The sequence below is a fragment of the Rhodamnia argentea genome, chromosome 1 (genome assembly GCF_020921035.1).
Source record: "Rhodamnia argentea isolate NSW1041297 chromosome 1, ASM2092103v1, whole genome shotgun sequence".
Lineage (NCBI taxonomy): Eukaryota > Viridiplantae > Streptophyta > Magnoliopsida > Myrtales > Myrtaceae > Rhodamnia > Rhodamnia argentea.
Genome location: NC_063150.1, coordinates 31058138 through 31083401, shown reverse-complemented (window position 1 = coordinate 31083401; position 25264 = coordinate 31058138). Strand labels below are relative to the sequence as shown.

The following is a 25264-nucleotide window of genomic DNA, read 5'->3' as shown; positions in this document are numbered from 1 at the left end:
ATTTTATTTCGTTTCATTTATGACCGTGGCAGATTTTATAAAAGATCGGTTTCAGGAAGAATAATATGAGAAATTATGCGATTAGAGCTATAAATGCTCATTTGATCATTGTGACCGCACATTACAAAACATCACATGCGACTGGTCTAATAGTTGGACCGGCTGGGAACCGAACCGGACCGTGATCCGGTTCCAAGACAATTCGGCCTGGTTCCCGATTTTAGGGTGGGAACAGACTAGAAACCGATCACCCCTAATCCTATGCTATCTTGATTTTGTCATTGTTGCTCATAATAAATCATGTTGAACGAAACTCAGTGCAACAGCTCTTGTAGACATGTAAAGAAGTATTCGATTTCCCTCTAATTAATGTACTCTAGAAGCAGAGAAAACAAAGTACATTATCGGTACATGAACCGGAAGATTACATGTTGTTTCACGGAAAACATTTTTCGAGAATTATTTTTCTCATTTTTCGGTGCTTGGATCGGTTAGGAAAATGAGTCTATGAAAAATATTTTCCTATGAAAACTTAAGCTCAGGAAAATGATTTTTTTTTTTGGTAATCCAGGATCCGCTAGTCGTAATCGGGTCAACTCACCACCACCCGAAGGGCGGCGAAGACCTTTTCCGACGGCGACTATACCTGGAGGGAGGCTAGCCCCGCAGCCCACCAGCAAGGGCCCCCCACTTAAGTCCGAGAAACGCGTTGGGAGGGTTTTGAACCTTTGACCAGCTTGCGCCTTAGGGCCAAAGAGCTCAAAGCTCACCAAACGCGCCATGCTCGTGGTGGGTTCGGGAAAATGATTTTATCTTTGAAAACTCAGCAAATCATTGTTCGAGCTTCGACCAAAAACTACGTGCTTGGCCACAGGAATCCCAACGCTTGTTCTCTGACACTTGGCGGCTAGGCCGAGTCCTTGGCACCCGGGCCCGAGACTCCCGCGCCCTAGCCCGGTTCCATCTAGGCCGCACCTAAGACCCTAGCCGCCGCTCCAAGGTCCAACGAAGTAGGTCCCGAGACATTGGTACCCATGCCCGAGATGCCAGGCCCACTAATATCAAGGTCGAGCCTGGGATCGTCATTGCCCATGCTCGGATCCATTGAGGCACAAATTTTTCATGAAAAAATTTAAACTTTTTAATTTTATTAATTTGTCGATTCTTTATTTTCTTTTTCTTTTCTTTTTTCCTTTTATCTTTTATCTCTTTTCCTTGTTCCTCTGCCGGTCGCGACGATTAGCCACGGACGCAGGCCGTCGAGCTTGAGGCTCGAGCTTGATCCGGGCAAGCTTGAGGCTCAAACTCGGCTACGGCTTTCGCCAGCCGATCACGGTGGTGGAAGAAGGAAGAAGAAAAAAGAAAATAAAATAAAAGAAAAAATAAAAATTATTAAAATTTAATAAAGTATTTAATTTTATTAAAAAATAAGAAAAAGTCCACGCTAGCGCTTGTCGTACTACATAGGACAGCCAACGTCCACATCGACAATTTTCGGCCAACCGAGTATGCAAAAAATCAAATTAGATTTTCCTTACAAAAAAATCAAATTAGATTTTCCTTACAAAACAATGGAAAAACAATTTCCAATTCATTTTTAGGTCTCAATAAAACATTGAAAAATATTGTCATTTTTCATCAAAATGATTTTCCGAAAAATATTTTCCAAGAACATCACATTTTCCACAAAACAAACGGAGTCCAACTTTTGGATATCACTTGTCCCAATTGAATGTCCATTTTCTATGAGGTTGTGGTGGTTATTGCTCGGATTAAAAAAAAAAGGTGATGGTTATTGCAACAATTGCAAAACTCTGAAGTACTTGTGAAGAAAAGTTACTAGTATTGAATTGGAATTTCTGTTATCACATATATGGTCAGTTGTTTCCGTAAGTTTGTCGCTTGCTGGTGGAGATGGAAGGCATTTAAGATGAGTTACGGATCTTGGACTTATTTGTACATGGTCATTCCTTATGTGAAGAGATAAATCTCAGACAGGAGCCACAAATTATGAGGCTAGAGTTTTGACATCTCCAAACTTGCAACAGCTTGTTCCCAAATGAAGCCAATCGGTCACAATGTTGTTCACTTCTTGCACATCATTAAGAATGCTATTTGCATACCTTTTGGAAGAATGCCATGGAGTTTCAAGTTCATCTGATCAGCCGTATCAATAGTTTGTAGTTAATTGTTCCAACTTGATTGCTTTTTGCTAGAACTCAAAAACAGCCTTGGCTATCACAGTTCGACATATTCTGCTTACAAACTAGAGTTATGCAAACTACTTGTCGGAGCATTGCTTCCGACAATGCTTATTGAAACAGAGTTGATATAGAGTAAGCACATTATCAAGTGCACACATATGCTAGTTACTAGCTAAAGGCTGAGAGCTGATCAATCCAAATCTTGCTATTCCACAAACCGTCCGTTGTACCTCCTTGCAGCCTCTCGACTGTCGATAGTGCTGGCGTAACCTGTCGCATACTGCTCTGGTGCGGGGTTGAGATTCTCATATCGTCTTCTGGCTTCCTGGCTGTCGATTGTTTCAGGGTTCGAATCTCTTTTGGGAACCGTGTTGACTGGCGGAGGCTTCACAGCTTCCTTTGAGTACTCCATTGTCTTGCCTGTTTCATTCATCGGTTCAAGCCCCACATCATGACTTCGCCTCTCCCAACCTCCTGTTATGGTCCTAGACGGAGGTTGAACGGTCCTCTCTCCTCTCTCCGACGAGGTATAATAATTTGGCAGCATGGACCGTGTTGGATTGCCTGACCTAGCTGCAGGACCACCTTCTGGTGGTTTCGGAATTTTATCACCTTTTAAGTAACCGTGATCGGGATCTTCGTCCTTGATGGTATTGACAGAGGATGGAACCGCAACTTTCTTCAAGTACTCCATGGCCGTGCCTATGTCATTTATCGGTTTGCTGAGTTCCATAGAAGGACCACGCCTGTCCCGATGTCCAGTCATGATCATTGATGGCGGTGGGACGGTTTGCTCTCTCTCAGATGAGATAGGGCGACTCGGTAGCACGGACCCTGCTGGATAACCAGGCCTAGGCCAATTACCACCTTCTGTTGTCACCGGTGGTTTCAGAATTTTATCAGCTTTACGGTCTTCATCCTTAATGGTATTGGCAATAAGCTTGCGCCTTTCAGTCTCATGTTCGCTATCCCCAGCATTGGTAGTGCCATAAGAACCTGCGGAGACGGGGATCCTGAGCTGGTGTGGTGCCCGTGGAGCACCAAACCCAGATGGTCGTTGGCTCACTTCATTTTGGATATTGTTGAAGAACTCCTCGACCACAGGCGGCCGGTCATTGCTCGGGATCAAAGGCCCGTGCGGCCTGTTATTGACTCCTCCATAACGCGGGCGGTGCTCGTACCTCGGGGGAGAGCATTGTCTGTAGTATTCAGAGAACATGGATGGATGGACGCGTTCAACAGTCGTTTCGACTTTCATGACATAGGTCCCTGGGCTTTGAAAAGGGTCACCAGCAATCACTCTTCTTCCCTCAGATTCATCAAGGGCGGGACGGCAAAGCTGCTCGGAGTTGCAGCTCCATTCAGCTTTCCACGGATCAAATCCTCCGTAGGGGCTCTGGCTTCTGTAATAACCATAACCCGCCATAAGTAAGACAGAGAGTCTTGGACGATTTCCTACTTAGGATAAAACTACTGAAGCTCTCTCACTTACAAGCGATGTTGTTCTTTCGTTTTATAGAAGTTCAGCTAGCATTCAGCAGAAGCATAACATTCAAGTTTGTTCGTTAAAAATGCATCTTGTCACTTGCTACTTTTCCGAATCTTCTGTCTCATCTGTTCTTTGAATTATTTTCACCAAAAGACGAAATAATTGAGGAATCTTGTTCGAGCAAATCTATAAAGGTGAAGTCCATCAGCTTTTGACAGTCATCAAACACTTTCTATGAAGGCAAATAGGAGTCCTTGACCAGATAGTCTTGCCAAATCTACCAGATAAGAACATGTAAATAGACAACTCACCTTTGAACGATTCAGCCATCCACACTTTCTACAAGTTGGGACACACTTTTTATTAATCCTAATACTGTCCTCAACCGTGAGTGCTGATCATACTGTTACGGAAATAAGCGATCGGACAATAAAATAAAAAAAAAAAAAAAATAAACTAGACACTCAAATACTCTCAATGTTTCTTGGCCCCTGTTACACTGAATAACTCGCACAATATTTAACCCTTACAATTTCTCACCAAGTAATCTCTCATATCGTGAAATAATTAACGAAACTTACTTCAACACCCTCAAATTACTTCAAAGTATAATTCACAAAGGACCAACCTCGTGGATGCTCTTCACGAAGAAGACTCGTTTCTTATATAGAAAAGAAATTGATTCATAATAAGCAGCCCCAAAATTAGGAAATCCACTCAAACTGGGATTCTGCTCAAATTAAGGAAAAGTTTCATTTTCGTGCTCTAACTCTAGACATGTTTTTAACAATCATCCGACCCCAAGGAACGGAAGAATGGATGCTAAAGCAGATGAAACTTTAGCTTTAATGCCTATGCCTATCAGAGAGGATAACTCTGGACCTGAAATTTCTGCCAAATGAACTGAAATTTCTTTGGTGGAATACATGAAGATCAGAAGATTATCATCAACAAGTCTGCATAGGAATTTTTCTGAAAAAAAATCGGATTTTCAGAAGAAGTCTTGGTCATCCATCCATGAAACGTTCCACAGGGAAAGCTTATGTAAAAGCTCCGTTTGTTTTGCCCCAAGACTTGCTGCTTCGGCTGATGGATAATTTTAACAATTAACTGTGACAATGTACAGAACCTAATGAAGAATTTTCAAAATGACTTGAATATAGAAAGTAGCACAAAGTTGAATGACTCAGAAAGAAATCTGTAAGAATAAGATTGCTTAAGCAGATGCTTGGCTTCAGAGATGCAAATATACCCAACCCACATTTCTTTGCACGATAAAGGAATCCTTATCCAGATGTGAGAAAAGTTCAAAAATTCTAATTCCATGATTTCAAGGAATACGATTCCCACCGACGAAAATGCTTTCAGATTTTTCTCACTTGTTGCTTTAAGGATATATGGGTTGTCTTCTTCAGGTTACTCCAAAGAGTGCTATCTATCTAAGTTTCCACAAAAGAAGAAATTGCATTTTCCAAAGGCCATTCACTCTAAATATAATACATAAGGCCAAAACTATTTGGACAACCACCATCCCTTATCAGGGCTCAAATGCCGGAATTTCATGTAGAGGAGAATGTAACGCTCTGTGTACGGTTCTTTCAAACAAACTTCGATATGGGTCCTCCTGTCGCTTCTTGAGCAAATAGGCGATGCAGCTTTCGACTTCGGATTTTACCTGCAAGTACAACTCGTTTGCGTTTTCTCCGTCCTTCAGTGATTCATATCTCCCCCTTGTCTCTATTGGCTTCCCAAATAGATAGTACAAGCGACCAGGTATCTTCGGCGAAATCACTGGAATAGAAAGTGCTTCATTTGCGACCTCTCCGTTTATACCCTCCCTAACAAACAGGATAGAGTTCATGGCAATCTCAAAAAATTTCACAGTATGCTGAGCGATTTTATGATTCAAGCATCATCCATAAAAAACTTTCACCTATCTTTTGAAGGTCATGGATAGGGAGCTACCTCACTCGTACAGCACTAGATTCTCTGATGTAGTCATTGACAAATGGAATCTTCATCAGATCATTGTGATCAAGTACCAACTGCCCATTCAAAGTAATAGTCACATCATTGTCAATATGGAATGCTGAAGTACATCATATAAACAGGGAGGCTCATTTCATTTTTAGACTTACTTTATGACTCGTTCAATTTGAAAGTGATAGACAGCACTATGTCAATGCAATAGTCCGCAAGAAAAAATTAATCAAAACTGTATTTGATTCTGCCAAATTTATGCGACCATGTGAAGTAGTAACCGAATTAGCTGATAATAGTTGAAAGATTAAACTCGAACTCTGATGAAGGTGTAAAGCAGGAGTAGAGTGGGGTGAGCGGTTTGTGCAATAGTGACAAACCACCAGAAGTAGAACTAAAAGGCCAAAAGGCAAGTTTTGACTTCCCAATCTTTGCAGGTGCTCATGCTAAATACAAACTTCCATGCAGAAAAAGCGAGAGCTTACTTCCATGATATCATCCTCTCCCACGGTTCCAAATGGCACTATTGTGGCGCCAAAGCGTGCAGCCATTCTCACAAATTCTGGTTGGTCTGGCCAGAATAACTTGTATTCTTCACCCTACAGATGGAACATGATAGTGCTGAGGAGAATTTTACAAGGCGTAATTTTATTGAAAAGTTGTATAGGCAAAAGCTTAGTAGTGATTACAAGTAACTCTTTAATCAGTATATTTGAATCGTCTGGGAAGGAGCATTCTAAGAGGCAATGGCAAGACCAAACTACTCACGATCCTAAATACTTTATCCAATGACCAAGTAAAATTTGTCTCTCTGAAAGGAAACTGTCCTTCTCATCTGGTGTAATACGCCCTTGACAGAAAATGCACATTTAACTACAATTAGTACTTAAGACTCACTTAGCTTCTTATCCACCCCTCTCTGCCGCCACCACCAGCAGTTGCCACCACTACCACCACCATCTGAGCTAATTGGCCACGGTATCTGACATTGCTACCACAACCACTTCCCAGCGGCCATTTTGAAATCTCCTTCTCAATGTAGGTTTCAATCATCAGTCATAAAACTTATGTTGCGGAAGATCCTTCTTACTTTATAGCCTTGACACAAGAAAATTCTATTTGAAGAATTATCTTTCACAAGATTTCTTTGATGATTACATTATTAATAAGACCAATTGGGTGAAAACAATATCACATACCGTAGTAACACTGCACAAGAGAACTAATTGAAGTCAAAGTAAGGTACATACACACCTTATTATGGAAAGCCTCACGCACACCACCAGGATAAAGTAGAACATGAGATTTGGTTGAAAACAATTTGAAGAGGTTCCTTCCCGTTACAGGAATTGCTCCAAACACTTTTAGCCAATCCATTAGACCAAATTGAGATGATGGATTTTCCGTTTTGCCAGAGAACAACACCTGATGAGCTAGCCCACGCACAATAATGTTCTTCTCTCTCAAGAATTCTTCAACAAGTGAAAACTGCTCAAGTCCCATCAACGTGTGATAACCGATCAACAACACCGGTCCTTCAGAAGGAACCCCTGAAAGACCTCTCACTAGCTTCCCATCTTCTAAAGTTGAGAATAGTACTGGACTAGATGCATTGCGCAATAGGCTGCACTTATCAGACCACAGCATCAGACTAACATTGACTGGTTGCAATTAATGGATCAGCATGTAAAATGAGCGTTTGTGGAAAGGTATGACCCATGTGCTGGGCTCAACGAGGCCACTGATAGCATTAGAATATGTAATAATAGATCACATCTTTCCACTAACAAATGACATTCAGATTAAGAATAGTACTGGACTAGTTCCATTGCGCAATAGGCTGCATTTATCTGACCACAGCATCAGAATAACATTGACTGGTTGCAATTAAGGGATCAGCATGTAAAATGAGCATTTGTGGAAAGGTATGACCCATGTACTGGGCTTGACGAGGCCACTGACAGCATTAGAATAGGTAATAATAGATCACATCTTTCCATTAACAAATGACATTCAAATTAAGAATTTTAGGTATCAAATGACTGGTGTTTCTTTTTGCAAATCACAGGACGAGAATGGGTTCACCCTGAGATTTCAGGCAGCGGCTGGTGAAAAAATCATGCACTAATGCTGCGGATCAATATTGAAAGAGATCTAGCTAAATAGAAAGTGAAGAAGCAAATAATCAGATATGAAAAACACGACAACCCAATTATCTAGTTTCAAATTTTGCCGAATATTTTAGATCTCATAAACAGACTTAGAAGACATAGGAAAATATCAGCTTAAATTCAGAAAGAAGAGAAATATTAAGCCGTCACGGCTAGCTTAACAAGAATCTGGTTGAGGACAATCTAGAAACAACTCGTTCTATTCCAATCAGGCAAGAGCAAAAATAGACATGCAGAAGCATTTGTTTGCAGAATTACCCGATAACTTGATTCGATGCTACTTTGTATTCTGACATACTAGGAGGCAAAAAATCCAAGATGTAATCATGCCTCCTTGTTCGACGGTATGTGTGGGTACCTTTGATGACGGTCAGCAAATTAATACCACCTTCCTGCAATCTCAGTCTAGTTACTGTTCAAATAACTGGCAGCACAATATAGACAAATAAAGCAGTCTTTTATAGATAAAATCTCCTAAAACTCAATAATAAGTTTCAGGGAAAGTGACATTTTGAAGAACCATGCAGTTTCATCATGAAATGTATTAAAAGAAAGCACTGCCTCACCCAAATAAATAGATAACCCCGCGAGAGAGATAGTAGATTTCATAAAATTTCAAGATCGCGTTTATATTTTGCATAAAATCAACAGGAGACTTAATTTTCCTCCATTCCAAATCTCCAAAGAAGATAAGCTGAAAATCTGCCATCAGCCACTAGAATTACACAATAATGTTCTGCTTTCCCATTCTATTTGTTAAGTAGACCGATAAAAGGTGGTCACACTGCACGCCTTTGGACTTGTAAATGCCGCAGTCAAATTGGTTCATGTGATGATTCAAAGTCTCAAAATATCTTGAGCAGCACTAGAAATAGTAAGTGATTTTATTACACTAAGTTCATCCCGTGATATGCCAAACTCGAGATTACTTGATTAAATAAGAGGGTCTGATGCGCAATACACATACTTAACTTGATTAACATGCGATTTCCATCTCAGCAAACAAACTGTAGTGTAAATTTTTACTATCCAAGAATTGTCAAAGCCTATCATAAGGGTAATTCAATATAAGAGCCACACGATATTTTAATAATGAGCCATCTTCACAAAAAGCTCTTTAATGTCTCTCAAAACAAGTGACTCCTCCAGCTTTACAACATTCAAATAACATAAGTTTCACCTACCAGTAGAAGTGTATGTCCATTGTCTTTGAAGTAACGAACTCTGCAGTTCTTCAAGGAGTTCGAAAGCCTTTGGGCTTCATCTCGACTAGGAAGCATGTTATCCTTGCCACTGCATCAATAGAAACATTTGAGAAAATGAGACATTTTGTAACTATGCTTGAATCTGATCCGCTGTTGTCTCTCCAGTGGAAAAAGAACTGCCCATTCATAATCACATACTCATGTGCATGCATGCATGATGCATGTATCTGTAATTATGTGCATGCTAGTGTTAAAAAACGCATGTTGCGATGCTCATGCATGGAAAAATATACTAATGTGCTGATAGAAGCTCAAAACTATTCATACACAGAAACAGGAAATGGCTATTACCCATACTATGAAGCAATATCAAGCCAAACTAATGCCTTTGCCACTACATATTGCCAAAGGACATTTGCCTGCTTATATAAACTAGAAGTAATGTACAAGGCTGTGTGTATTCATATCTATAAGCTGAGAATTAGGCAGCTTATCTTTTCCAGCTGTTGAACAAAAGTCAGAATGACAATATCATCAAAATCCCTTCTATAGGACTCATAAAGAGTAGTTAAAAGAAGAAATTGGCAATAATTGCATAGATATAGCAGCTACAAAATAAAGTGGAAACCTAGTCTAAAGTAATTTGCTACACAATCTGATATTCATGTCATTATCTTGACAAAGTTGGAGGAGCGAAAACCTGGCAAGGAGAAGCACTTCGGCATTGACGGCATGAAGACGAGAATAAGTATATGAGGCAGCTGATTTAAGCAACTTCAGTTTCCAAAGAAGAGTTTCCTTGGGTATTATATCAGCCAAACCCTGAAACCAGGAATTGATTATTGGGTCTCAAGTTAATCAAGAAAGAGCCCAACAAAGGACAAGAACCAAGAATATGTTCAGAATATAAGCCTAGTAGACAGCCTGCTATACATCTATTGTAAAATTTTGAGAATAAAGATAAACGAAGAAAGAGAATGAGCAAATCCCCATCAGAGAAAATGCTTCTTACTGAGAGGCGAGGCAGCAAAGAAGTGAGGTTGACAGACAATTGTTCGAGTGCCACTCTTGGTGGGAGGGTATTATCAATATCGACCGCTGCCATCTTCACTGGGTCACCTGACTTAGAAAGAACAATCAAATCTTATGGACAACTCTGAGAGCATTTTAATAGGGAATCAAAAGGAGCATATCATACCCATCACAAAGCTTAGAAGATAGGGGACTGTGAAATGGAGTCCGTCGGGCATAGCTTCCAATAAAGGTAACAGTGGCTGCAGCTGTGAACGGCCAAATGACGTAGCTAACATGGCGGAGAAAACAACGGACTTCCTCAGAGTCTCAAAGAAGACATGTCATCCAGAAGAATATACTCAATTCATGACTTGCTTGGCAATCTGAAAACTCACCTGGATTCACTAATATGACTACCAGGTCGATGGTAGAATTATGAGCAGCCACAGCAAGTGCCAGGCATCCTCCAAAGGAATCCCCAACAAGGTAAATGGGCTTATGTGGAGATGAGGCATACTCAGCTTTAACAGTTTTCGCAACGAATGTCACCAAATCTAGCATGTATAGATACAACAGAATACAAAAGCCCTTTGTCAAGTTGTCAGTTATTGTTGCATGCTATTTTATTTCTTGTAACATTTGCTGAGTATTTAGAAGAAAGTCTCCACCATTTATAAGGCTTGTAAACCCACATTGAGAAGTGTGCATCATTAATAACATCACAAGTTTGAGAAGGAACGGCACAGGGTTGAGTATTGAATATAGCTTGAAGCCACAGATAATGATAATTTATGTGTATATGGGACAAAATGGAGTGAAAAGGGAGGATTGTAGAATGACATGAATGCATTTCTGCCCTTTCCATGTTACGACAGCTCAAAAACATTCCACTCTGCCCAAACTTGTTATCATCACGCACAGCAATTAAAGGCTTTGAAAGGGAGATACCTTCAAATGGAGTCCGATCAAAAACAGGGATATGTAAGCATCGAACTTCAAAAGCCCTGCAGTTTTAAGGTTTCTGCATTAAAATGCTGGGTCATCATGGCTTCTCGTGCGCCATTGCTTTCCCTTGTAATGCAATTCATGGCCCCAAAATGATGGGGCATACAAACTCACCTCCCCAGTGCTTTATGGTGCAAGATGAGGCCCAATCCAGTGCCATCAAGTCCTGCAGGAACAGCACTTATGTACTAAAAATTTGGGAATACAAGTATTATTTTACTTAATATACAAAAAACAGGCTCCTACATAATATAGCACATGGGTACCAGTTGATGCACGAGTACTATATAATCACTTCTTAAAAGCTATAAGCAAATTGTCTAAACCACAATTCCAGTCATCTCTGTACACACCTGCAGAAAAATTTCCAGTTTTACACGCGTTGAAGCGAGAAGCTAGGCATTACCGGGCAAAAACAAAAGAACTGGAGAATTATTCAAAGGCTGTCCACACTCAACAGGGCAAAACCAACGGGGCGGACCTCCATCAGGCCTAATCATATCCCTCGAGCAGTCAAGATAATCCTTCACATTCTTAGTTCCATACGCATCATCCCACAACATCTCCAAGCTTTCCAAAACAGCGGTACTTTTTGCTTCTTTCTCCACCTTCTTCTCCACCACCTCAATCTTCGAAACTGCATATTCATTTCCTCCAGTCAACGGACCAATTTTCTCTCTCTCCTCCACAGGAGGAACTCCATTCGACACAACCAACTCAGGAGATGATGACACTGTTGAGTCACCACCAACAGAAGTACTCACTTGCACTCTACGCCGAGGCCTAAATTCCGAATTGAACACCAAATAAGGCGACACCCAGAAAGCACCCAATGATGTCATAGCAGTCCCACAAAAATTGCACCCTTTTCTACCCTTTTCCAAACTCAGCAACTTAGAAAATTTGAACTCCACCAAGAAACTCCATTTGTAAAAGAGCTTCTATTAAGTCACTGAGGGGCCTTGGGGAGTTCAGTCAGAAGGTTCCTCGGAACACTCTAAACCGAAAGAACACACATTCCATTCTTGACTCAAAATAAACAACATTGTAACTGAGAAAGCATAGGAAAGGGAAACAGAAAATAGAAGCTTGAGGTGCACCCTCAAAGCAAAATGGTATCTTGATACTATCTAGAATATGCAATTCTGTACATCTTGTGGTTATTCGGAGGATGAGAGATGGAGCAAATAAATAGTGAGTGGAAATTACTGTGGAATAGAATGCATCAACGAGAAAACTGAAAGGGGCGATGAGAAAGAGATAGAGAAGTACTTTGAGAGGAAACCCATTGTTTTTGAAGTTAGCTGGGTCTGGGTCTTTGTTGGCACTTGCGACTGATCGGGTGGTCGTGGAAGGGAGAGAGAGAGGGTGGAGCGTTTCCATTTTTTCCGGAAAAGCTGTGGCCACACAGTCCAGAGTGCTGACGGACAAAAGGGTCTGTCTCATCCTCTTCGGTTGTACTGTAAGAAGTTCAAAACAGATTACTTTATATGAAGTTGCAAGACGGCTCGCCTTTCTGGAGAGATTGTTTTTGGCGCGCCATGTCCATCCCCTATTTGGCTACTCACACCCCTATTTTACATTAAATTGATTATATTGTCCCCTTGCGGATGACACTTTTGATTGAAGATTAATCCTTATCATTTTTTCTTCTTTTCATTTATTTCAATTTTACTATAGACGAAACTACTTATGCTATTCCCAAATAACATTTATTAAGGTTAAATGTATGTGAGGGCGTGCTCTTGATTTATGACTAATGCTTACCTTCTTTTTTCGCCTTTTTTTTTTACCTTTTCTTTCCCCATTTGGAACAAAAACTGTGTACCTCGTTTTCAAAAAATAGTTTATTTGGTAGATAGCTAACTAATTATTGCATTTTTTACCAAAAAAAATAATTATTCTATTAGTGAGTTGTATATTTCTTTATTTTCTGTACTAGAAAAATATTATTGAAAAAATAATTTAAGTACAAGTAAGACGATAATCTATGAGCACATAATGAATAATGCATACATCAATTATAATATTTTATTTTTGAGTAGATTCTCGTAAATTTGATATAAAAATGAAAGTCGAAAAATTCGCGATCATGAGAACTATCTAAGGAAATCAAGTAAATAACTTGCAAATAAAACTAACATTTCTTTACTCTAGTACATGATTAGTGCTTTCTTGGATTATAATAATGGAAAATAAGTTAAGAAGACAAGGATGAACGAAACGTTGAAATATGATGTGTGTGAAAGAAGCGGCTTGGGTGAAAATAAAAACAGTTGTTGGGAAGGGACATGGGTTAAGTGTTTCTTTTAGTAAAATTGAAAAAGAAAGAAGAAAAAAATGTAAGAAATAATTTCATATCAAGAATGGGACCCATAAGGAATAATGTGGTCAATCTAATATGATATGGGACTTCATGAGTTAATAAGGGGGTGAAAATAGCACAGCCTTATTTTTTTTTTCCCCTGATTTTGTTCTCGTAAATGCCATTTACAAGTGTCGTTTTTCCAAAGATATAACTCAAAGTATCGAGAGATAATGAAAATGGAAAGAAAGTAGAATTCGATAATGACAAAGTTTGGAAAATTTATTTTCCATATCCGGTTTACCCAAAGACCAATATCTAAGTTCTAACCAAAAGATTTCCATTGGGATTATCAGTCCATGTTCACACTATTTAAGTTCGCTGGTCATTAATTGACATATACCCGTAATACGAAAAATATATTTCTAACCAAAAGATTTGGTATTACGAATAGCATTTCCTGCACAAATATAGGAGCCAAAAAAAATTTCTCCAACATGGCCTTATTTTATGGCTTTCGAACAACAACTGTAGCGGATGTCAGTTCAATTCGAAGAAAATTGTATGGAAACTTTACAAAATTATTATGAAGCTATGCGGCTAGAAATTGATCCCTGGCCGCATTTTAATATTAGCTTAGTGAATGAGGATTGTATCTATACGGTTGAGACACACCATACAAGTTTGCACACATGCATGCGATCTCAGTTTTGGATCAACATCTGAAGATAAATTAAGGGTGTGTTTATTTCGCAAAAAATAAATTTTTTGAAAGACATTTTCCCAAAAAAAATCATCTGAATCACTTGTAAAAATGAATGAACTAAAAATATTTTCATCGCTCACGAAATTATTTAGACATAAAGTGTTATCGATAGTAAAGATATTATTCATTAGCTAATTGTTTCAAGCCATGCATGTGGAAAATACTTTTCAAATAATTCATTTTTCACGAAATAAAGAAAGTCTAAGTTAAGATTTGACATTTTCTTTTTAAAATAAGCTTTTAGAAGCAAAATAGCCACTATTTCCATTTTTTACTCGTGAAGTTTTTCGAGTAAAGGAAATGAAATGAGATCAAGGACAATAATCGGTGGGAGGATATCTCAAGAGTTGCCGAAGGGTCGTCAATTATTGACTAATCGATAGTTGACTTTTCCATCTTAACCAAAAAAAATTCTCATCATCGTTACTGAAAGATGGTCTGAACAAAAATAACAGTACATAAACATAGGAACAAGATCTAGTACATAAGAATGCCGAACGCAAACCAGTTGTGTTTGATTGAATGCCAATTTCATGTTATGCATTTCCCTATCACCTAAGGTTCTCGCACATTGAAGATGCCACCATATCACTCTTGAAACAACCATACCTTCTTTTAGATTTTGTCAAAAGATTGTCATGTTCTCCCGTCTAGAAACATTTAAAAAAGTGAATTTTTTATTTGGTCGGACAAAAAAAATAAGAAATTTTAAAAGCAAGAGAAGTGATATTCAAAAAGGTCCGGCAAGTGGAATAAATTTAGGACTTCTCTTATAATTTCCTTTGAGAAGAAGAGAATTGAATATTTTATCCGCTTTTTATTAATTGTATGGCTTCCTTTTTGGAAGTCAACCTGCATGTATAAGAGAAGAAAAAGACTAGAGTACTCAATGTGATCTTTCTTCCTTCCATATACAATGGCACGAAATAATGTCATTTGCTCGAGGCTTGGAACATGATATACTCAATTTGCCCATAATAAATAATGTCATTTGCGTGCATTTAAATGACTAATTTCATGTCACATTGTCCAGTTATTTTCATTTGTATATCATGATAGAAAAGATAGTGCATGTGCTCATTCATTTAGTGCATACAAATCTTTTGCCGTCGTATTTGTCACCGGGGTCAAGTAGTAAGATGATGTCTTATCTTAGATTGAGAGATTTCATTTATTGTGCTCTGACTCTCCCCTTTATTTTACAAATCTGTTAAGATAATTTTTCCTCGCATTAGGTTTTGAAGCACTCGCATATTATGATTGCGACTCTCAAAACGTTCACGTACCCGTATTTGGAGGACTGTATATGAAGTGTAATTCTACTAATGGTTCAACATTGGTTTACCATTGCTTGTCCCACGTTGTTTTGTAATCTGGTACAGCTTATTAAATTGGGAGTCGGTTGGACTATTAAGGGGATTTGATGGTCCACCTGGTCATGAAAAGAATTGTTTCATTCCCCACCGGCTTCATCGGCAAGACAAGACAAAGAAGTGGGCAAAGTAACTCTTAGCAAGAACAAGGAAGAATGTGCGACGGGGCTATCTCGAAATTTTCTAAGAAAGGTGGAAGCTGGTTTTTATATATTTCTTTTTCCAAATCCGATGAAAAGAATACAATTTCATGATTCTAAGAAACAAAATACCCAGACTAAGATGCTTGCATATTTTTCTCGATTGTTGCTCTAGGAGTATAGAAATTAGGACTATGTAACTAGATCGATTCTACTCGAAAACCCGAACGGACTGCCCTAAAACCCGGTCCTGTTCCTTGACAGTTCCATTTCCCAATCCCAAGTGAAGAACCACCTGGAAACCGGACCGACGAGACTGAATTTGAAACTGATTTCATAAAACCTAAAAACCTTAGTTTTCTCTTAGCATCTCTCTCTCCCCGATCTCACTCAGACAGTTCACATGACTCTACCTCTCACTCGCAACTCACCCTCATCCTCGCTCGCTCACGAGTCGCCCTTGCTTGTTTGAGCCTTGCAATCCTTGCTCATTCCTGACCTGCCTTTGCTCGCTCGCCCGCCCGCATTTATCTTTTACATTGAATTATTTTGTTGCTCATATCATTTGCTGTAAAAATAAATGAAACCAAAAGAAGGAACAAAAGAAATTCAGGTTCTTGAATAGACCCTGAAAATGAACTGAAAAAACATGATAGATTCTAAAATCCATTCTAGGGCAAACAAAGTAAGCTCCAGTTTCAAAAACACTGGGAACCGACTCTAACGGGTAGGTCCAAAGTTCCAAGTTTAGAACCCATCCACTTTGAAACTGATTACCCCTATACAGATTGTTTTCTTCGGGTTGCTCCAAAGAAAGCTAACTATCTAAATACCCACAAAAGAAGATATTTCATTTTCCAACATTGGAAGTCAAATATCGTGTTTACAAATGTCTATGTCAACTGTAAATGAAAAACATAAGGCCAAAAACTATTGGGACAACCACCACCCATTATTAGGGCTCAAATGCCGGAATTTCGTGTAAAGGAGAATGTAATGCTCTATGTACGGATCTATCAAGTATACTTCGATACGGGTCCTCCTCTCGCTTCTTGAGCAAATACGCGATGCAGCTTTCGACTCTGGATTTCACCTGCAAGTACAGCTCGTTTGCGTTTTCTCTGTCCTTCAGTGCTTCATATCTCCCCCTTGTCTCTATGGGCTTCCCAAACAGATAGTAGAAGCGGCCAGGTATCCTTGGCAAAATCCCTGGCATAAAAAGTGTTTCATTTGCGCCCTCTCCACTCATACCCTCCCTAAGAAACAGGACGTAATCCATGTCAATGTCAGAAGAATTTGACAGAATGCTTAGAGATTTTATGATGTCAAAGGCCATCCATACAAAGTCTGTACACATAATCTCTTAAAGGTCATGGGTTAGGAGCTACCTCACTCGTATGGCGTCGCGACTAGCTTCTCTGAGGTAGTCATTGACAAATGGAATCTTCATCAGATCATTGTAGTCAAGTACCAACTGCCCGTTCAAAGCAGTAATCACATATTGTCAGTAAAGAATTCGGAAGTACATCATCTAAACAGGGAGGCTCATTTCATTTTTGGACTTGCTTTATGACTTTATTAATTTAAAAATAATAGACAGCAATGGTCACTGCAAAAGTTTGCAAGAAAGATGCGACAAAACTGTATATGATTCAGCCAAATTTATACAACCACGCATGTATTTAACTAAATAATTGAAAATAGTTTCAAGATTAAAATAGAACTCCGAAGATGGTGTAAAGCAGAAGGAATAGAGGGCTATGTGAATTAGTGACAAACCCCCAAAAGTAGATATAAAATGCCATGCAAGTTTTAAATTCCAAAACCTTTACACAGAGTGAAGAGCTGAATACCAAACTTTTAATCCAGATATAGAGAGTGCTTACTTCTGCAATGTCATCCTCTCCGACGGTTCCAAATGGTACTATTGTGGCGCCAAACCGTGCAGCCATTCTCACAAATTCTGGTTGGTCTGGCCATAACAGCTTGTATTCTCCACCCTTCAAATGGAACATGACAGACCTGAGGCGGACTTCACAAGGCATATTTTTATTGCAAAGATGCACAAGCAAAAGCTTAGTAGTGAATACGAGTAACTCTTTAATTAAATACATATGAAACCTCCGGAAGCGAACACTCTAAGAGGCAATGGCAAGACCAAATTACTCGTGCTTCTCAATACTTCATATAAATATGATTCAAAATTTGACTCTGAAGAAAACCTGGCAATATTTGTATATTATTCTCATCTGGTGTTTAACCCCTTCAACAGAAAATGCGTTCCTATTCACGCAAAATGATTATCTCTTAAAGCTCACTTAGCTTCTTATCCACCCCATCACCACCATCGGCTATGTCGCTGCCACCAACGGCAATTGCCACCCCAACCCCCACCATAAGAGCTTTTAGGCTACTGTATCTGACATCGCGACCACAACCACTGGTCGGCAGCCAGAATGAATTCTCCTTCTCAACATGGCTTTACATCTTCACTCATAAAACTTATTCTGTGGACGACCCTTCTTACCTTATAGCCTCGACACAGAAATTTTTTTTTGGAAAATTATGTTTCAGAAGATTTGTCTGGTTAATAATAAGCCCAATTGGGTAAAAACAAGATCTGGTCCAGTAGTTACACTGCACATGAGAACTAATTGAACTGAATGTAAGGTACTTACCTTATTATGGGAAGCCTCGCGTGCACCGCCAGGATAAAGTAGAACATGAGATTTGGTTGAAAACAATTTAAAGAGGTTGCTTCCGGTTACAGGAACTGCTCCCAATACTTTTATCCAATTAATTAGATCAAATTCAGAAGATAGATTTTCTATTTTTTCAGAGAACAACATCGGATGAGCCATCCCACGCACCATGATGTTCTTCTCTCTCAAGAATTCTTCAACAAGTGAAAACACCTCAAGTCCCATCAACATGTGATAACCGACTAACAAAACCGGTCCTTCAGAAGGAACCCCTGAAAGACCTCTCACTATCTTCCCATCTTCCAAAGTTGAGAATAACACCGAACTAGATGCATTGCGAAATAGTCTGCATTTATCCAACCACAGCATCAGACTAACATTGACTGGTTGCAATTAATGAATCAGAGCTCGTGGAAAGGTATGACCCATCCATTTTGTACTGGGCTCGATCAGGCCACTGATAGCATTAGAATTGGTAATAATAGACCGTGCTTTACAAGCAACAAATGATGTTCAAACTTAAGAACTTTAGGTATCAACAACTGGTGCTTCTTTGGCATATCACAGGACGAGAATGGCCTCACCCTGATATTTTAGGCATCAGCAGGTGATAGAATCATGAACTAATACTGCACATCAATTTCAAAGAGATGTCGCAAAAAAAATAGAAAGTGAAGTACCAAATAATCAGATACAAAAAACATGACAACCGATTATCTAGTTTGAAACATTTACTGAATAACTTTGATCTTCATAAACAGGCTTAAAAGAAACAGGAAAATATTAGTTTCAATCCAGAAAGCACAGAAACTTTAAGCCATCACGGCTATCTTAAAAAATATCTGGTTGAGGTCATATATAGAAACAACTCATTCTACTCCCATCAAGAAAGAGCAATAAGAGACATGAAGAAGCATTTGATCGCAGAATTACCCAACTATTTGATGGAATGCTAGTTTGTATTCTGACATACTAGGAGGCAGGAAATCCAAGATGTAATCATGCCTCCTTGTTCGACGATATGTGTGGGTACCTTTGATGACGGTCAGCAAATTAATACCATCTTCCTGCAATGTCAGTCTAATTACTGGTCAACAAACAGGCAGCACTATACAGAGAAAAAAAGCAGTCTTTTATAGATAAAATCTCCTGAAACTCGATGCTAAGTTTATGATCAGGGAGAGTGACATTTTGAAGAGCCATACACTTTCATCATGATACGTATTCAAAAAGAGCACAACCTTACCCAAATTAAAAAGCTAACACCGTGAAAAAGATTATAGATCTCATGAAATTGCAAGATCGCATTGTATTTCCTCCTTTCCAAATCTCCAAAGGAGCTAAGCTTAACAGCTGTCACTGGCCACTCGAACTACACAATGATGTTCTGCTTGCCAATTCTATTTGCTAAGTAGACCAATGAAGGATGATGACATGGCCTGCTTTGGACTTATAAGTGCCGCAGTCAAATTGGTTCGTTGTGATGACTCAGAGTCTCATAATATTTTGAGCAGTACTAGAAAGTCAGTAAATTTATTACAATCATTTTATTCAGTGACATGACAAACTCGAAATTAGTAGATGAAATAAGAGGGGCTGATGCACAATACACACTTAATTTGATTAAACATGAGATTTCCATCTCAGCAAACAAGTTCATAGTGTTAATTTTTACTATCCAAGCACTATCAAAGCCTATCACAAGGATATCTCAATTTAATTGCCTAACGATATTTTTGATGAGGTGTCTCCATGAAAACCTCTCTTAGCTTAAAGTCTCTCAGAACAAGTTACTCTTAAAGCTTTACAGCATTGAAATAACATAGATTTCACCTACCAGTAGAAGTGTATGTCCATTGTCTTTGAAGTAACAAACTCTGCAGTTCTTCAATGAGTTTGTAAGCCTTTGGGCTTCATCATGACTAGGAAGCATGTTATCCTTGCCACTAAATCAATAGAAACTTTAGAGAAAATACAACAATTTGTAAGTATGCTTAGATCTGCTTCACTATTGTCTCTGCAGTGGAAAAACAACTCCCTATATATACTAGCATATCCATGCCCGTGCATGCATGCATCTATCTACAATTATGTGTGTTTAAAGACATGCAGTTGCGATGCTCGTGCATGGTATCATACACTGCTAATGTGCTCATAGAAACTTCAAAACTATTAGCAGACAGAAACAGGAAAATGGCTATTACCCCTACAATGAAGAGATACAAAGCAAAAATGAATGCCTGTTCCACTACTAATTGCCAAAGAACATATACCTGCTTATCTAAACTAGAAATACTTTACATGACAGTGAGAATACATACTATGAGATAAGAATTAGGCAGCTTATTTTGTCCAGCTGTTGAGCAAGAGTTAGAATAACAATAGCATCAAAACCCATACTATAGTAAGAGTAGAGAAAAGAAGATAATTGCAATGGTTGCACATATAGAGGAGCAACCAAATAAAGCGGAAAGCGAATAAAAAATCATTTGGTACACATTCTTAAAATCATGTCATCATCTTGACAAAGTGTGGAGGAGCAAAAACCTGACAAGGAGTAGCACTTCGGCTTTGACAGCATGAAGACGAGAATTAGCATAAGAGGCAGCCGATTTAAGCAACTTCAGTTTCCAAAGAAGAGTTTCCCTGGGTACAATATCAGCCAAACCCTGAAACAGGGAATTTTATTGGGTCTCAAGATAATCAAGAAAGAGCCCAACAAAGGACATAAACCAAGAAAACTGATAAAAATATAAGCCTATTAGAAGCCTGCTATACATCTATTGTAAATTTTAGAGTAGCAAAGATAAACGAAAAAGAAAATAAGCAAATCTCCAGCAGAGAAAATGCTACTTACTGACAGACGAGGCAGCAAAGAAGTGAGGTTGACAGACAATTGTTCAAGTGCCACTCTCAGGGGAAGCATATTATCAATATTGATTGTTGCCATCTTCACTGGGTCACCTGATTCAGAAAGAAAAATCAAATCTTATTTTCCACGACTTTGAGAGAAGTAGGGCAAATCATCATTTTCCACGTAGAATTGAAAGTAGCATATCATACCCATAACAAAGCTTAGAAGATAGGGGACCGTGAAATGGAGTCCATCGGGCATAGCTTCCAGTAAAGGTAACAGTGGCTGCAGCTGTGAACGGCCAAATGACGTAGCTAGCATGACAAAGAAAACAACAGACTTCTTCAGAGTCTCAAAGAAGGCTTGTAATCCAGAAAAATAGACCCAAAAGTTCATGACTTACTTTCCCATCTGAAGACTCACCTGGATTCACTAATAAGACTACCAGGTCGATGGTAGGATTACGAGCAGCCACAGCAAGTGCCAAGCATCCTCCAAAGGAATCCCCAACAAGATAAATAGGCTTATGTGGAGATGCGGCATGCTCTGCTTTGATGGTTTTCTCAATGAATTTCACCAGACCTAACAAGTATAATACAACAGATCACAATAACTCTCTGTCACGTTCTCAGTTAGTATTGCATGCAAATTTCATTTCTCATAACGTTAGAGCATTTAGAAGAAATACTTCACCATTTAAAAGGCTTGTAAACCCACATTTAGAAGTGTGCATCATCAATAACATCATAAGTTTGAGATGGAATGGCAGGGATAGACTATTGTCTATGGCTTGATGCGACAGATTAGGTAATGTCCGAGCATATGAGAATAAATGGAGTGAAAAGCAAGAATTGTAAAATGACATGAAACATTGCAGACCTTTGCATGTTTACGATACAGCTCAAAAACATTCCACTCAACCATAAGTTGTTGTCTCATGCACAGCAATTAAAAATCTTTGAAAGGGTAATACCTTCAAATGGAGTCCGATCATAAACAGGGATATGCAAGCACCGAACCTCAAAAGCCCTGCAGTTTTAAGTTTCGTGCATTAAAATGCTTGGTCAGAAGTACAAAATAGCATTCAGAAACAAACATTGCTTCTTGTGTATCATTAATTTCCCTTGAAATGCAATTCAAGACCCCAAATTGATGGAACATGCAAACTCACCTCCCCAGTGCTTTATGGTGCAAGATGAGGCCCAATCCAGTGCCATCAAGTCCTGCAGAAAACAGTACTTATGCATCAATAATTGGCGATACAAGTCTTATTTTACTTGAGAGTCACAAACGAGGCTCCTATATCATATAGCCCATGGTTACCAATTGATGCACAATTACGTTATAATCACTTCTCAAAAGCTAAAATCATATTGTTGAAACTAGAATTTCAGTCATTTCCTCATAATCTGGAGAAAATTTCCAGTTTTGCACCCATTCACGCGAGAAGATAGGCATTACCAGGCAAAAACAAAAGAACCGGACAATCATTCAAAGGCTGCCCACACTCAACAGGGCAAAACCAACGGGGCGGACCTCCGTCAGGCCTAATCATATCCCTCGAGCAGTCAAGATAATCCTTCACACTCTTAGTTCCATACGCATCATCCCACAACACCTCCAAGCTTACCTTTGCTTCTTTCTCCACCTTCTTCTTCTTCTCTACCACCTCAATCTTCGAAACTGCATATCCATTTCCTCCAGTCAAAGGACCAACTTTCTCGGTCTCCTCAACAGGAGGAGCTCCATTCAACACAACCAATTCAGGAGATGATGACACATTTGAGTCACCACCAACTGAACTGCTCGCTTGCACTCTACACCGAGGCCAAAACTGCGCATTCAACGCCAAATAAGGCGACACCCGGAAAGTAACGGGCGATGACATAGCAGTGGCACAAAGATTGCAGCCTTTTTTTTCTTTTTTCTTGCCCTTTTCCAAATTCAGAAAGTTAGGAAATTTAACGTCCCCCAAGAACTACACTTGGAAAAAGAGCTCCTTTTAAGTCACCGAGGGGCCTTGAGGAATTCAGTCAGAAGGGGTTCCCTCGGGACACTCTAAGCCAGAACAATCAGGAATTCCATACTTGGCCCAACATAAGCAACAGAGACACTGAGAAAGCAACAAGGAACTTGAGGCGCACCCACAAAGCAAAATGCTATCTCAATACCATCTGGATTCCAGGAATCTTGTGGCTATACCATGGAATGCAGCAAGAGGGAAACTGAAAGGGGTGATGAGAAAGAGAGAGAAGGAAAAGTACATAGAAAGGGAAACCACTGTTTGGAAATTAGCTGGGTTCTTTGTTGGCACTTGCAACTAATCGGATGGTGGTGGAGGGGAGAGAGGCCGCTTATTTTCCCTGGTAATGTTGTAGCCACGCACTCCAGAGGGCCGACTGAAGGGTCCGTCTTATCCGCTTCGGTTCTACAGTAAAAACGTTCAAGACTGATAACCGAGGGAAAACAGAGCACACAAAGACATCATCAGTTTCTTGGAAATCTTTTCATTTTCTCAAATAAAAATCCCAAATGAACATTATTTTAAATAAAAACCCAAAGTGATATAATATATTTTAAATAAAGACCTGAAGTGATCATAAAATTTCAAAAAAAAGGCCTTACTTGAAGGGCATTTTCGTCATTTTTCATTTTGATTTTTTTTTTATTTTTCTTTGAACTTAAAAAAATGGAAAACAACCACACAAGCGAGGGCCACTGACCCACCGCTGGTGGGGGGTCGGCGACGGCAACGAAGGCTAGCTGGTCGTCGGCTCCTTGGTGAAGGCAGGCGACCCCGCCGACCAAAGGCGAAGGCCTCTGGCCCTCGCTAAAGTCGGGAGAGGGTCGGGCCCTCTCCAAATCCGGGCGGGGTCGCGGGGAGGGTCCGGCCCCTGCCCGGATCCAAGAGAGGGGTTGACCCTCTCCCCGTTTTGGTGGGGGCCTACTGGCCCTCGCCTTTGGTTGGAGGGGTCGCCGGCCGTCGTAGAGGCACCAGTGACCCCGCCAACCTTCGCCGCCCCCTTCCCCCCTCGGTGGTGAGGCGGTAGCCACGCCTCCCGCCTCTGTATGTTTGTCTTTTTTTATTTTTATTTTTAAAGAAATAGAAAAAAGAAAAACTCTACTAAAAAAGAAAAAAAATCACATAACTTGAAATCGGGCTCTTTTTTGAGATTTCATGGCCACTTCAGGCCCTTATTTGAAACAACGATCACTTCAGATCCTTGTTTGAGAAAATAAAGGCACTTCAAGTCTTTGTTTGAAATAAGGTTTACTTGGAGCCCTTATTTAAAAAAATGAGAAGGTTTCGGACCCTTCTTTGGAATTGTCTCTTAGTTTCCAAAAGTTCATTTGTCATTAATTAGCATTTGCTCCTAGTACGGCAAAATATACTTGCAACAAGAAAATGTAAACTCTTTTTAGGCTCCGTTCATTTTACGAAAAATAACTTTCAAAAAAATATTTTTTGAATTTTTCAGCATTCAACTCACAAAAAATAAATAAGTCAAGAAAAACAAGTTTTGTCAATAAAAAAACACCACCAAAATTTCCCTCTTTAAAAGGACGGGAAATTTATTTTTCCTCATCTTTCATCCCTTCAATTTTTTTACCTCATTTTCTTTTTATTGTTTTAAAGAAAAAAATATTTCTAATTATTTTCTTTTTTTTCCTTCTTTCTCGATCAGGGGCGCCGGTCATATCCAAAGAAATGGAGCAAATAATACTATGTGAGAGCATATCTCAAGAATTACCGACGAATCATCGAGTCTTGACTAATCTAGAGTTGGCTTTTCCCATTATGAAAAAAAAAAAAAGAGATTTTCTTTAGCATAACCATCCCACCAAAAAAAGAAGGGCACAACCAAAATAACAGTAAATGAGAGATACGAACAAGAATTTAAGGCAGCGGGTTTGGACTATCAATGAAACAAGAATTGCCGAACACAAAATGGTTCTGTTTTTCATTGAATGCCAAGTTCATGTCATGCCTTTCCCTGTCAGCTAAAATACATGGAGCCAAAAGTCCAATGTAATTTTCTCTTCTTTTCTCAGGTT

General features: G+C 39.3%; 2 protein-coding genes across 5 annotated transcripts; both read right to left on the bottom strand.

Annotated features, from left to right (window-relative positions):
* Window positions 1-2219: 2219 nt before the first annotated feature.
* Window positions 2220-3701, bottom strand: LOC115744016. Of its 3 annotated transcripts, none has more exons than XM_030679094.2 (2): window positions 2534-3701; window positions 2220-2452 (listed from the first exon to the last, which is right to left on the bottom strand). In XM_030679094.2, the coding sequence occupies exons 1-2, from the start codon at window positions 3628-3630 to the stop codon at window positions 2410-2412; spliced, it is 1140 nt and encodes a 379-aa protein (XP_030534954.1). In that variant the 5' UTR covers window positions 3631-3701; the 3' UTR covers window positions 2220-2409. The 3 variants fall into 3 exon arrangements, with proteins under 3 accessions (XP_030534954.1, XP_030534952.1, XP_030534951.1); XM_030679092.2 differs by having other exon boundaries at window positions 2220-2460; window positions 2542-3701; XM_030679091.2 differs by having other exon boundaries at window positions 2220-3280; window positions 3317-3701.
* A 1436-nt stretch (window positions 3702-5137) lies between these two features.
* LOC115744015 (phytyl ester synthase 1, chloroplastic) lies at window positions 5138-23634 on the bottom strand. Of its 2 annotated transcripts, none has more exons than XM_048277858.1 (13): window positions 22670-23634; window positions 22380-22431; window positions 22182-22237; window positions 10459-10617; window positions 10248-10352; window positions 10062-10168; window positions 9750-9871; window positions 9029-9137; window positions 8103-8236; window positions 6928-7297; window positions 6159-6272; window positions 5659-5738; window positions 5138-5531 (listed from the first exon to the last, which is right to left on the bottom strand). In XM_048277858.1, exons 1-13 carry the CDS (start codon window positions 23094-23096, stop codon window positions 5231-5233), a joined length of 2136 nt encoding a protein of 711 aa, XP_048133815.1. In that variant the 5' UTR covers window positions 23097-23634; the 3' UTR covers window positions 5138-5230. The 2 variants fall into 2 exon arrangements, with proteins under 2 accessions (XP_048133815.1, XP_030534950.1); XM_030679090.2 differs by lacking the exons at window positions 5138-5531; window positions 5659-5738; window positions 6159-6272; ... (5 more) ...; window positions 10248-10352; window positions 10459-10617 and adding exons at window positions 16483-16908; window positions 17041-17126; window positions 17539-17652; ... (5 more) ...; window positions 21418-21522; window positions 21632-21790 and having other exon boundaries at window positions 22670-23622.
* Window positions 23635-25264: the final 1630 nt, after the last annotated feature.